At 36.4% G+C, this 15,420-nt stretch overlaps 1 protein-coding gene across 5 annotated transcripts in view; it reads right to left on the reverse strand.

The window, feature by feature from the left end:
* Nucleotides 1-15,420, reverse strand: part of PTPRK (protein tyrosine phosphatase receptor type K) — a 602,016-nt gene that overhangs the window by 229,370 nt on the left and 357,226 nt on the right. For all 5 annotated transcript variants that reach the window (XM_043888551.1, XM_043888552.1, XM_043888550.1 and 2 more), the window contains exon 7: nucleotides 69-362. In XM_043888551.1, the coding sequence (XP_043744486.1) occupies nucleotides 69-362 (294 nt within the window). The remainder of the gene's footprint in view (nucleotides 1-68; nucleotides 363-15,420) is intronic.

The raw sequence follows: 15,420 nt of genomic DNA on the forward strand, positions 1-15,420 counted from the left end.
GTTGTAAAAATATTATGTCTTATGCTAGATTCCTTCAGTAGGCTGAGTAGCCTGCTCTTCAGTCTTACCTGCACATTTGGTTCTGGTGATTAGTGGAGGTCCTGGAAGCCCCGTTCCGCCTTCACCTGGTCTTGTAAGTAGAACACGGATCTCATATTCGGTATCTGGATCCAAATGCCATAATTTATAAGTTGGCGCATTGACTGCATGGGTTTCTGTCCAGGACCCTGATGTCATTCGGTACTCCACTTCTTTCAGAATAATAGGACCATCGCCAATGATGGAGTTGGCATTTAGCTGAATCAGCAAGTATGTAGGCCCAACGCCTAGCAGCTGGGGAGGAGCAATGGGTCTCGGTGGTTCTAGGAGAGATGAAAGTACAATCCCATTAGCTAAAAATCCAAAAGACTATAATGCACAGAAGTCTAAAGGCTTAAGGACTATTCTATTTAGGAGTTCATAATAAATATTTAAAAGAAAACTGGGAATGAGTGGTCTGGAAACTTTACTTTTAAACAGAAAATACTTTCACAGATGGGATATGACCCTTTTACCACAAGTTTTGTTTTGTTTTGTTTTTTAATTAAAAACATGCCTCTCCAGGAGATAAATTTGTAAAGACAAAGTAACCAAGGGAAATAAAAAGAAAATATTTAGAGATAGATAGCCCTGATTAACTACTAAACACAGTACAGTTGATCATTAACATTCTTGAGGAACTAAGATCTTGACAAATCTCCATGTTAATGAATACTGCTATAACTAATTATTTTGTTCATAAAATATGGCCAAGTCATGTTTTTCTTCCTGCTGTTTTTTGGGTTTTTTTCTTTAACTTCTGCAGACTTCGTGCAGATGAAATGAAAAGAAGGCATAGCAACATTGAACTCAGGAGCTGATGCTGAGTGCTGACTTGTTTCCATGTATCTATCTCTCAATATAATAAACTGAAACTGACAGCGAGGCAAAATCACAAATCATCACATATCACTGGCCTTTGGGAGGAGCATGTGATAAGGCAATGCATCAAATATTAAACTCAAATGTCAAAGGTGCACTGCAATTTAATCTTGAATATCTTAGAAAGAAACTTTGGGAAACAATATATCAATTTTTGAACTTATGAATATGATAAATAATGAATAAGGGAACTATTTCACCTTAACAACAATAGAGGTGAAATTTGATACTGAACTTTGTGAAAGACCCCATAGCTTTAGCTCTGTCCATATGAACTCTAATTAGTACATTGCGATCAGGTGGAAGCTTCTCTAAGTCTCAGAAAGAACACTTCTTGGGGAGCCAAAAGACTTTAAGGGAAAGTGTTAATATATTGCTTCAAAGGTGTTTTTTAAAAAAAGTTAAGGCACATTATATGAAGAAAAGCTATTAAATGCAACCACACAATGCTTCTCTTGGAGTCCACCCCTTCATCTCAAGGAGAAGATGCAGATAGAAACAAGAAAATACAGCTGATATTTTTTTAAACTGGATTTCCTATTTTAATGGCAATGAATGCTGATAATACAACACTGGGGGGGAAAAAAAAAAACAAACTTATACTTCTGGTACAGTTTTCCAGTGTAGCCCAGAATTTGCTTTTAAACTCCAATGTATAGTTTCCCCTTTTGAACCCTTGTCTTACAAACATCCCAAACATGAAGAATAAAACAAGCTGGACTAAATCTCTATACAGGTTAATTTTCAAGAATCTTCCTCCAAAATTCATATGATAAATATACATTGAGTAATTACTAACTGCTAAGCTCTTCTAAGCGCGCCGGCTGCGACGGACCGCGCAGAAGCGTGGCCGAGAGGAGCTTCCCCACGTCCGAGGTCAGGGGCGGCGGCCAAGAAGAGCTACCACACGACAGAGGATGACATGGCTGGATGGCATCACCGACTCGATGGGCATGTGTTTGAGTCAACTCCGGGAGTTTGTAATGGACAGGGAGGCCTGGCGTGCTGCGATTCATGCGGTCGCAAAGAGTCGGACACGACTGAGCGACTGAACTGAACTGAAGCTACTCTACACATTGGGTATTCATAGAACATGGCAAGGGAGATATAATAAATCAGCAAATTCATTATTTTAAATTGAGAGTTATGTAGGAAATAGATACCGAGATTGAGATATCAGATGTTGGAGGGAGAGGTACCTAGTGAGTAACACTTGTTTTTTTTTTCTGCCCAAAGGACTTTTAGAATATAAAGTCACTCACATCAAGAATCATCATTACACAACAGCTTTCAAACTAGTTATCAGTAAAATCATATGAACTTGTGCTTCACTACTCTCCTGTTTAAAGTGAAAATAAAGCTCAGATTAAGATTATTTGTATGCTATATAAACTAGTACTGTAGTGTTAGTCACTTAGTCGTGTCTGATTCTTTGCAACCCCATGGACTGTAGCCTGCCAGGCTCCTCTGTCCATGGAATTTTCCAGGCAAGAATACTGGAGCGGGTTGCCATTCTCTTCTCCAAGGGATCTTCCCAACCCAGGAATTGAACCTGGCTCTCCTGCCTTGCAGGCAGATGCTTTACCATCTGAGCCACTGGGACCAAGAGCTTTATAAACTGCTTACATTTAAAATTGTTTCTATTTCTTATAGAAAGGTAGTTCTTAACACCTGATTTATAAATTTTAAGTACAAAATCTCTAATGGTTTGAAAATTCTTTTCAACAGCATATATTCAAAATTGGGTATAGGGTGAACTAATATTTACAATTTCACAGCTGAATTCCATTGAGAAGCTACAGAAGAAAAAGTCTAAATAATATCAAAATAGTTTAGAATTTTCATGTATCAGCTAAATGAAAAAAGCTGGACAATTCATACCATGAAGTTTTAGCAACTAGTCTGACAACTTTTATATTTCAAGTTTATAAAACTTTTGGTAGACAAAGAGTTGATATATTTTCTAAACCTTAAACTAAAATGAAACTGAATAGAGGAATGAATGTAATAGAAAAAATGCAAATATCTTCCCAGACTATCTAAGTGTTGCACATATTTTAAGAAGCAGTCTGAATTTTGCGATAAACTGAGCTGCCTCATATCTGTAATGTTTGTTTTCATTCCAGATGGCTCATGTGCTGACTAATTTAAGTAGGAAATGATACTAAATTCACAGCATACTGGGATTCTAACCCAGAGCAGCGATGCCTCACTCATATCACAGCTGAACAATAACCTGCAGAGCTCTGATATTTTACATGACTGGATAATTTGCCAAATGAGTCATACATAACAAACATTGGGATTAATCTATAAATTTATGCGTAGGGTGAAACCTGACCTAATAAGTGTACATTGAATGTAAAATCTGAACCATCACAACTCTGCACATTATTGTCATGGAAAATAAAGGAGAAAACAAAAGAGGAGAACAGCAGAGGAAAGCTACAACAAAACATACTATTAGAAACAAGTGAAAAAGTAAAGCATGATGTTTCTTCTATAAAGAAATGACATGTGTAAGAAAATGAAATTTAAAGTCAAGAGATCTAGTTTTTAAAATGCATACACTACGAGCTGAGTAAACCTGCACATGTTATTTGATTTCTTAGCATTATAATTTTCTCATTGGCACACTAGGCATAATTTTAAGAATTTTAAAAGACTTTACATTTCTAAGCATGTCAACAAGCCTTATATTTGATGCTGTTTTGCTTTGTTTTGTTTCTGCCAAGGAGCATATAAATTTTAAACTCGAAAATTAATATTCAACACTAGTGTTTTGTGTACATGAAGAACTGAGTTTGATATAATCAGGTTCCTGGACCAAAGAGGGCAATAATTCACTCTGATCAGTTTTACATCTCACTTAGTATGGTCAAGTCAACAAAAGGGCAGTCCAGTAATCAAAGCACTATCTCAAATTTGAAACTGTGGCAATATTCAGAGGCTTAAAAACATATACATTGATTAACAGCATGATGATAAGTGAAACCTAACATCAATGAGACTAATATACCAATACATATTAAATTTTATGTTGGAGGTAAAAAGTTGCCTCATATTAGCATATGCATTTTGTTTTTAGCCCCTTGAGAACAAGGTGGCTTATTTATAAAACCTCTATTCATTTCAATAAATTATGCATGAATTTTAATCAGTTAGCAAATGAACAAGTAATTGTTCTGCAGCAATATTAATATTCTTCATAACTTAATACACTATCAGACCCAGAGGTGTGGTGTGAATAAATCCCAGCTGTACAATAGGTATCAACTGAAGCGTGCAATCCCCAAAATACAAGATAAACTTTGCTGATGTTACCAATTAACTTCCAATTAATGACTTAGATTCATTATTCTAGACCTAAATCTATTATAAAATTGCAATTATACATTCAAATTGCTTTATTCGTTTTCTTATTTCAAATAATTTTTAAGTGTCTTGGAATCAAAGTAAGTCATTATGAAAGAATATTCTCATTCAACTATTCCTAGTACAATGCTATTTATAAACAGACATGTCATTTATCAACACTGAGTTCATAAAATGCAAAATCAGAAGTTGAAGCTATGAGGCCAGAAAAAAGTCACTCAACAAAGTAACTATCAAAGCAAATGACACTTCTACATTTGTCCTTCCAAATAAATACATTAAATACCTCTCAATCCTATATCCTTCCACATTGTTTTATTTACTTGTCAGAGAAGGCTTGACAAAAAGTATCTTGAGATAAGCCTTCTCATTATAGAAGCAGGCAATAAAAATGCCTTTGTCTCCGAAGACTGTTGTAACAAATTACCTCAAAAGTGTAAGTTTAAAATAACTGAAATTTATTCTGTCATGATTCTAGGGCCAGGTGTTCCAAATCAGAATCACTGGGTTGGAATCAAGGTGGTACCAGGACATACTTCCTCCAAAGGCTCTAGAGGAGAATCAGTATCCTGCCTTTTCTGGCATCTCCTGGCGGCTGGTATCTGCTGGCTTGGGGCCACATTACCCCAGTCTCTATTCACAGTTCACACTGCCTATTCCTCTTCTCTCTGTAGCCAAATCCCTCCAATCCTCTCCTTATAAGGGATTTCCCAGGCAAGAATAATGGATTGGGTTGCCATTTCCTTCTTCAGGCAATCTTCCTGACCCAGGAATCAAACCCAGGTCTCCTGCATTGCAGGCAGATTGATTACCGTCTGAGACTCTAAGGAAGGTATTTGTGATTATATCCACATGCAGGGTCCACATGAGTAATACAAAATACTATCCCCATCTCAAGACTTTTGGCTTAACCACATCCCCAGAGACAGTTTTTCCAGATAAGGTAATAGTCATTGCTGTTGTTCAGTCGCTCAGACGTGTCCAACTCTTTGGACTGCAGCACATCAGGCTTCCCTGTCCTTCACCATCTCCCAGAGTTTGCTCAAAGTAGTCATAGGTTCCAGAGATTAGGATCTTAGATTTTTGGTACCATTTTTCAGCCTATTACAGACATGGATTATGAACTCATCCTTACTCCTGGGAGACATCACGGCTCTACCTTTATTCTAGTTGGTAGGAAGCTAGGAAAATAATTCTCCTAGGATCGTTCCTAGCTAGGTTCAGAACAGTTGAAATTATTTTTGAGGCAATAATTTATCCACATTGCTTTTTTCTTGCTATTTATTTTTAAAGGAAATGAAAAAGTAGAGGATGAAAATTATTACTGGAAATGGCTATAAGAGTTAATGTTCCCTTTCTATGTCTAAATTCCTATAAAAATACAATTAGAATATTTGCCTTGGAGTTATTTATTTGCTATCATTTGTTTACTTAAATGAACAGATCAATTCAAATCAATATCATTCTACTCCTTTATCATTCCTCTTATTAAAATTTTGACCCAGGTACAGTTTAAAAAGAAAACTTTACTAGTTCATGCTTCATTTTGTCTAATTTTCTTCCACATCACCTATTAAATGCTCAAGTAAGTGGAAAAGAACATTAGCGACAAAAGCAGGAAGAATAACATCAGTATACAAAATAATTCAAGCTTTTATTTATCAGCTACCCTATGACAGTTTTAAATGATCTTAAATTATGCCTCAAAAGGATAACAATATAATGTAATGGTACTTGACTGTTTCAACAAATTTGAAATAATAACACTGATGAACAGAAGATGGCCTTTCCTTCCATAAGAAATGGAAAACAATAAAGAACATTGTTAGGGGGCATTTGATATCACATAGATGGCAACATAATTTCTCTCAATTTTTCCTAAGATGTAAAAACATGCACTAAACAGTTGGAAGTGTTTTGATGTATAAAATGTAACAAAGTTTACCCTGCAGTCAGATTTTAAAAACTGTAATGCAAATATATTTATGAGAAGACTAATAGTTCTTTCATGATTTTCACTCTTATCACTTATACCTCAGATTTCCAATCCTAATGAATTCTTAGGCAGCTGAATACCTCTCCATTCACTCTTTGGACTACTACCTCATAATATTTGCCCATATCAGTTATGTAGTCAGTAAATCCTATGAATCATTTTTCAGATAAATCACCATTTTAATTATGTTGACACATTTGTGCATTGAGAAAGTAAAAAATTTTATTTAATATATTAAAATACTTTTAATACAAAATCAAGACCCCTATATATGCTGTCTACAAGAGACCCACCTCAAAACAAGGGACACACATGGACTAAAAGTGAAGGGCTGGAAAAAAACATTTCACGCAAATGGAGACCAAAAGAAAGCAGGAGTCGCAATACTCATATCAGATAAAATAGACTTTCAAATAAAGGCTGTGAAAAGAGACAAAGAAGGACACTACATAATGATCAAAGGATCAATCCAAGAAGAAGGTATAACAATTACAAATACATATGCACCCAACATAGGAGCATCGCAATATGTAAGGCAAATGCTAACGAGTATGAAATAGGAAGTTAGTAGTAACACAATACTAGTGGGAGACTTGAATACCCCACTCACAACTATGGATAGATCAACTAAACAGAAAATTAACAAGGAAACACAAACTTTAAATGACACAATGGACCAGCTAGACCTAATTGATATCTATAGGACATTTCACCCCAAAACAATCAACTTCACCTTTTTCTCAAGTGCACATGGAAGCTTCTCCAGAATAGATCACATCCTGGGCCATAAATCTAGTCTTGGTCAATTCAAAAAAATTGAAATCATTCCAGTCATCTTTTCTGACCACAGTGCAGTAAGATTAGATCTCAATTACAGGAAAAAAATTGTTAAAAATTCAAACATATGGAGGCTAAATAACACGCTTCTGAATAACCAACAAATCATAGAAGAAATCAAAAAAGAAATAAAAATCTGCATAGAAATGAATGAAAATGAAAACACAACAACCCAAAACCTATGGGACACTGTAAAAGCAGTGCTAAGGGGAAGGTTCATAGCATTACAGGCTTACCTCAAGAAACAAGAAAAAAGCCAAATAAATAACCTAACTCTACACCTAAAGCAACTAGAGAAGGAAGAAATGAAGAACCCCAGGGTTAGTAGAAGGAAAGAAATCTTAAAAATTAGGGTGAAATAAATGCAAAAGAAACTAAAGAGACCATAGCAAAAATCAACAAAGCTAAAAGCTGGTTTTTTGAAAAAATAAACAAAATTGACAAACCATTAGCAAGACTCATTAAGAAACAAAGGGAGAAGAACCAAATTAACAAAATTAGAAATGAAAATGGAGAGATCACAACAGACAACACTGAAATACAAAGGACCATAAGAGACTACTACCAGCAGCTCTATGCCAATAAAATGGACAACTTGGAAGAAATGGACAAATTCTTAGAAAAGTATAACTTTCCAAAACTGAACCAGGAAGAAATAGAAGATCTTAACAGACCCATCACAAGCAAGGAAATCGAAACTGTAATCAAAAATCTTCCAGCAAACAAAAGCCCAGGACCAGATGGCTTCACAGCTGAATTCTACCAAAAATTTAGAGAAGAGCTAACACCTATCTTATTCAAACTCTTCCAGAAAATTGCAGAAAAAGGTAAACTTCCAAACTCATTCTATGAGGCCACCATCACCCTAATTCCAAAACCAGACAAAGATGCCACAAAAAAAAGAAAACTACAGGCCAATATCACTGATGAACATAGATGCAAAAATCCTTAACAAAATTCTAGCAAACAGAATCCAACAACATATTAAAAAGATCCTATATCATGACCAAGTGGGCTTTATCCCAGGAATGTGAGGATTCTTTAATATCTGCAAATCAATCAGTGTAATACACCACATTAACAAATTGAAAGATAAAAACCATACGATTATCTCAATAGATGCAGAGAAAGCCTTTGACAAAATTCAACACTCATTTATGATTAAAACTCTCCAGAAAGCAGGAAGAGAAGGAACATACCTCAACATAATAAAAGCTACATATGACAAACCCACAGCAAGCATTACCCTCAAAGGTGAAAATTGAAAGCATTTCCCCTGAAATCAGGAACAAGACAAGGGTGCCCACTCTCACCACTACTATTCAACATAGTTTTGGAAGTTTTGGCCACAGCAATCAGAGCAGAAAAAGAAGTAAAAGGAATCCAGATAGGAAAAAAAGAAGTGAAACTCTCGCTGTTTGCAGATGACATGATCCTCTACACAGAAAACCCTAAAGACTCGACCACAAAATTACTAGAGCTAATCAACAAATATAGTAAAGTTGCAGGATATAAAATTAACACACAGAAATCTCTTGCATTCCTATAAACTAACAATGAGAAAACAGAAAGAGAAATTAAGGAAACAATACCATTCACCATTGCAACAATAAGAATAAAAGACTTAGGAGTATATCTACCTAAAGAAACAAAAGAACTATACATAGAAAACTATAAAACACTGATGAAAGAAATCAAAGAGGACACAAACAGATGGAGAAACATACCGTGTTCATGGATTGGAAGAATCAATATTGTCAAAATGGCTATACTACCGAAAGCAATCTATAGATTCAATGCAATCCCTATCAAGCTACCAACGGTATTTTTCACAGAACTAGAACAAAGAATTTCACAATTTGTATGGAAATACGAAAAGCCTCAAATAGCCAAAGTAATCTTGAGAAAGAACAATGGAACTGGAGGAATCAACCTGCCTGACTTCAGACTCTACTACAAAGCCACAGTCATCAAGACAGTATGGTACTGACACAAAGACAGAAATATAGATCAATGGAGCAGAATAGAAAGCCCAGAGATAAATCCACAAACCTATGGACACCTTATCTTCAATAAAGGAGGCAAGGATATACAATGGAAAAAAGACAACCTCTTTAACAAGTGGTGCTGGGAAAGCTGGTCAACCACTTGAAAAAGAATGAAACTAGAACACTTTCTAACACCATACACAAAAATAAAATCAAAACGGATTAAAGATCTAAATGTAAGACCAGAAACTATAAAACTCCTAGAGGAGAACATAGGCAAAACACTCTCCAACATGAATCACAGCAGGATCCTCTATGACCCACCTCCCAGAATATTGGCAATAAAAGCAAAAATAAACAAATGGGACCTAGTGAAACTTAAAAGCTTTTGCACAACAAATTAAGCTATAAGTAAGGTGAAAAGACAGCCCTCAGATTGGGAGAAAATAATAGCAAACAAAGCAACAGACAAAGGATTCATCTCAAAAATATAAAAGCAACTCTTGAAGCTCAATTCCAGTAAAATAAATGACCCAATCACAAAATGGGCCAAAGAACTAAACAGACATTTCTCCAAAGAAGACATACAGATGGCTAACAAACACATGAAAGGATGCTCAACATCACTCATTCTCAGAGAAATGCAAATCAAAACCACAATGAGGTACCATTACACGCCAGTCAGGATGGCTGCTATCCAAAAGTCTACAAGCAATAAATGCTGGAGAGGGTGTGGAGAAAAGGGAACCCTCTTACACTGTTGGTGGGAATGCAAACTAGTACAGCCGCTATGGAGAACAGTGTGGAGATTTCTTTAAAAACTGGAAACAGAATTGCCATATGACCCAGCAATCCCACTTCTGGGCATACACACCGAGGAAACCAGATCTGAAAGAGACATGTGCACCCCAATATTCATTGCAGCACTGTTTATAATAGCCAGGACATGGAAGCAACCTAGATGTCCATCAGCAGACGAATGGATAAGGAAGCTGTGGTACATATACACCATGGAATATTACTCAGTCATTAAAAAGAATTCATTTGAATCAGTTCTAATGAGATGGATGAAACTGCAGCCCATTATACAGAGTGAAGTAAGCCAGAAAGATAAAGACCAATACAGTATACTAACACATATATATGGAATGTAGAAAGATGGTAATGATACCCCTATATGCAAAACAGAAAAAGAGACACAGATGTACAGAACAGATTTTGGACTCCGTGGGAGAAGGCGAGGGTGGGATGTTTCGAGAGAACAGCATCGAAACATGTGCATTATCTAGGGTGAAACAGATCACCAGCCCAGGTTGGATGCATGAGACAAGTGCTTGGGCCTGGTGCACTGGGACTACCCAGAGGGATCGGGTAGAGAGGGAGGTGGGAGGGGGGATCAGGACGGGGACTACATGTAAATCTATGGCTGATTCATGTCAATGTATGACAAAAACCACTACAATATTGTAAAGTAATTAGCCTCCAACTAATAAAAATAAATGAAAAAAAAATCCTTTTAAATCCAACAATCCAATGTTAGATGTTTTCTTCAAATCACATCATTCAGGTGGCTCATAAGCTTGAACTGATCAAATAAAGTTAGTGCTCAGACATCACAAAGTTTCAGTTCAATTCAGTTCAGTCACTCAGTCGTGTCCGATTCTTTGCAACCCCATGAACCACAGCACACCAGGCCTCCCTGTCCATCACTGACTCCCAGAGTCCACCCAAACCCATGTCCATTGAGTCAGTGATGCCATCCAACCATCTCATCCCCTGTCATCCCCTTCTCCTCCTGCCCTCAATCTTTCCCAGCATCAGGGTCTTTTCAAATGAGGCAGCTCTTTGCATCAGCTGGCCAAAGTACTGACGTTTCAGCTTCAACGTCAGTACCTCCAATGAACATCTAGGATTGATCTTCTTTAGGATGGACTGGTTGGATCTCCCTGCAGTACAAGGGTCTCTCAAGAGTCTTTTCCAACACCACAGCTCAAAAGCATCAATTCTTTGGTGCTGAGCTTTTTTTTTTTTTTTTTCTTTCTTCTATTCTATTTTTATTTTATTTTATTTTTTGGCTCCAGCAGACCACTGGCTCTGATTTTATTTATTTATTTTTATTAGTTGGAGGCTAATTACTTTACAATATTGTAGTGGTTTTTGCCATACATTGACATGAATCAGCTTTCTTTATAGTCCAACTCTCACATCCATACATCACCACTGGAAAAACCATAGCCTTGACTAGACAGACCTTTGTTGGCAAAGTAATGTCTGTTTTTTAATATGCTGTTTAGGTTGGTCATAACTTCCTTCCAGAGAGTAAGCATCTTTTAATTTCATGGCTGCAATCACCATCTGCGGTGATTTTGGAGCCCCCCCAAAATAAAATCAGCCACTGTTTCGACTGTTTCCCCATCTATTTGCCATGAAGTGATGGGACCAGATGCCATGATCTTAGTTTTCTGAATGTTCAGCTTTAAGCCAACTTTTTCACTCTTCTTTCACTTTCATCAAGAGGCTCTTTAGTTCTTCATCACTTTCTGTAATAAGGGTGGTGTTATCTGCATATCTGAGGTTATTGATATTTCTCCTGGCAATCTCAATTCCAGCTTGTGCTTCCTCCAGCCCAGCGTTTCTCATGATGTACTCTGCATATAACTTAAATAAGCAGGGTGACAATATACAACCTTGATGTACTCCTTTTCCTATTTGGAACCAGTCTGTTGTTCCATGTCTAGTTCTAACTGTTGCTTCCTGAACTGCTTACAGGTTTCTCAAGAGGCAGGTCAGATGGTCTGGTATTCCCACCTCTTTCAGAATTTTCCACAGTTTATTATGATCCACACAGTCAAAGGCTTTGGCATAGTCAATAAAGCAGAAATAGATATTATTCTGGAACTCTCTTGCTTTTTTGATAATCCAGCAGATGTTGGAAATTTGATCTCTGGTTCCTATGCCTTTCTAAATCCAGCTTGAACATCTGGAAGTTCACGGTTCACATATTGATGAAGCCTGGCTTGGAGAATTTTGAGCATTACTTTATTAGTACATGAGATGAGTGCAATTGTGTGGTAGTTTGAGCATTCTTTGGGATTGCCTTTCTTAGGGATTGGAATGAAAACGGACCTTTTCCAGTCCTGTGGCCACTGCTGAGTTTTCCAAATTTGCTGGCATATTGAGTGCAGCACTTTCACAGCATCATCTTTCAGGATTTGAAATAGCTCAACTGGAATTCCATCACCTCCACTAGTTTTGTTCGTAGTGATGCTTCCTAAGCACTTGACTTCACATTCCAGGATGTCTGGCTCTAGGTGAGTGATTGGATACTGCTAAATCTGAGGTTCCTATGCCAGCATCTAGACCACTTATCAATCAAAATGGGCTGTTGTTACCTATCATCATCTCCATGGAAATTACACATATGTAATGGCTATGGAAAGAGTGTGTGCTGTGCCCCACTGCCCACCCTTACAATATTTCACATACACAGAAAATCCTGAGAAGTGTGAAATAAACCCCCGTGATTTCACAGCTATAAATAGGCAGAAATATTTTAGAATGAAAAAAATGCAATGGAACAACAAAGCCCTTTTTTAATGATATATACATATATATATTCATTTTTACTATGTATTTTTAGATCATCATTACTTACGTCTATCTAAACAAGACTTTCTTCATTCTCCCCAAGAGGTTTTTCACTAACAGTAATTGTTCTAATAATTGAGGAGTGTTACTTGCTTTGAGTTGGCTAGAGCCAAGATTACTTGATCATGAAATTCACAGGATAGTCCCACAAAATGAAAAATCCTCCATCCCAAAATAGTATAGGCTGCCCTAGAGAAACACTACAGTGTGAAAAATAATTCCCCCTCATAAATCCAGAGGTTATACTTACCTAAAATTATATCATATATTTACATTGTTTCATTTCTGGTGGTTCAGTGGTAAAGAATCCACCTGAAATGCAGGAGAACCGGATTCATTCTCTGGGTCAGGAAGATCCCCTGGAGAAGCAAAGCCACTCCAGTATTCTTGCCTGGAGAATACCATGGATAGAGGAGCCTAGTGGGCTACCATCCATGGGGTCATAAAGAGTGGGACATGACTGAGTGACTAAGCGCACACACACATTTACATTTCTCAAAAGAGTACTGGAGCCGTATTTTGAAGAGGGTGCAAACACTAAACATGTGATTATTTATTCACACAGGCTTAACCATCGTCAATGAGGCACAGTTAAATGGGCATGTGAGTATGCAACTTACTCAACAACAACTGAACTGACAGTTTTGGAAAAGTGTATATCAAGAAGTAAAAATGTGGTAACAGACTAAAGTAATCCCACTTCTGGAAATTTAATGTAAAGAGACAATTAAACCTATGTCTAAAGAGCAAAAAATTAAGCAATCACAATATTCTCCAAAGGGAAAATGCTGACACAAATTAATGTATTTCAGTAGCATTCCATCATACACTTCAAGAACACAAGTTGTGAAGATTACACAACAAATGTCAGGTGACATTTGAATGTTTAGTTTATTACAGCTTTCATTTTACAAGGTAAAAACTATGTCCCTATTAATTAAAGAAAGAGAGAGAGAGAAAAGAAAACCACTAACCACTACTACCATAAGGAAATACACCAAAAAGGTAATAACAGTGATTAGGAACTGTGAGACCACAAGTGGTCAGGCTCTTTCTTTTTTCTATATTTTCCAATAAATTTTGTAACATGCTCATCAAACTTTTTCACTGCTATATTCCCAGTCTCTGTTGCAGTGCCTAAGTTCAATAATTTGCTACAGAATGAGTGGTTGACTTTAAGAAGACCTTGAAAAAAAAGTTATCCATGTCACTGTAAGAAAAAATTATCCACATAAATTCTGTCTATTCCATACCAGAAGACACGGGCTGCCACTTCAGTGTCAGAACCATAATTTGGAGTTGGCAATAGCAATACTTTGTGTGTTTATTTATTAATTTGCTTAATTTATTTTTGGATAATGAAATTAAGTCCTCAAAATGTAAGATTTACCACCTTGATCTCTGAACCATGTAGCTAGCCAATTGCTCTGACAATGATACATGACACCTACAAAATGTTACTATTTAATTAAAGGAGTTAGTTGACTGGAACAAAGGAACACTTTCTAGGCAATTTCTTAGTGACCAAGTGGCATCAAATGATTTATCCACCTTGTTAAAAAAAAAAGGCATAGCTGCAAACCTATATAATAATTCTCTTTTGTCTTTCAGTCAAATCAAATCAAGTAAACGTTTTAAAAAAGATTTTCCATGTGAAGAAACTCATATGTACATATACTAATTTGAATATAAAATATGACTTTATCAAATATACAGTTGCACTAATAATACCAGAATGTATACCAATAACATGAGTTTCTTGAGCAAAAATTTAATTCAGGGTAGGAAACCATTTTGATACTAAATATGCCACTCCTCACATTAAACAATCATTTTGTCTTTCAATCCCTATGTGATTTTGCATTCATTCTTTTTTAACTGCAAGGTCTGTGGAATTACAGTATTTAATCTCAGTGACATGGCTCTTCCTGCTGCCTAAAATGCTGAAATAAGAAGAATCATTTCAGCAACATAACTGCAAATTTTGCATACTGAATTTCATATCCTGTATATTACCATGGCATTTTATCCATCTAGATTTGAAAACACTGCTGCAATAACTTTATTACCTGCTTGACCTAAAAAGGCACAGCGGCAGCACCCTGTTTGAGATCTGCCAGCAGAGACTAAAAACAAAGTTAGGTTCCTATGTAGGGTATTAGAAAAGGTGAAGGGATTTTTTAAAGTAAAGTTTATTTGCTTTTTAGCCTATGTAACCTAAAACCATGAAATAACTATCATTTTTATTTCCTTTTGTCTGCAAACTATAATTAACATCTATGCAATGAATTGGTTCAGAATTATGAATTACTGCAATAATTCAACAACTTTACAAAGATTCCGTCAGTACCACAATCGGTAAGGCATGGGAGCAAGCCAGACATGTTATGATGGAAATTATAGATCCATTTGATTGAGTCATAAACTAATACAGAATATTTCTCTTATGGCCGTTTAGTCTCTCATTTCAGCCTCATCAGAGCTCAAACTGTTCATGTGTTTCAGGGAAAGAACATACAGATGATTCCAAGAATAACAATCAGGTCAGTAGTAAAACTGGGAGAGTCTTCAACTCCTTGGCTCCCTCAAGTCTAGGGTCATAAACAGGTAATCACA

The sequence above is a fragment of the Cervus elaphus genome, chromosome 26 (assembly GCF_910594005.1).
Source record: "Cervus elaphus chromosome 26, mCerEla1.1, whole genome shotgun sequence".
In the NCBI taxonomy this organism is placed as follows: domain Eukaryota; kingdom Metazoa; phylum Chordata; class Mammalia; order Artiodactyla; family Cervidae; genus Cervus; species Cervus elaphus.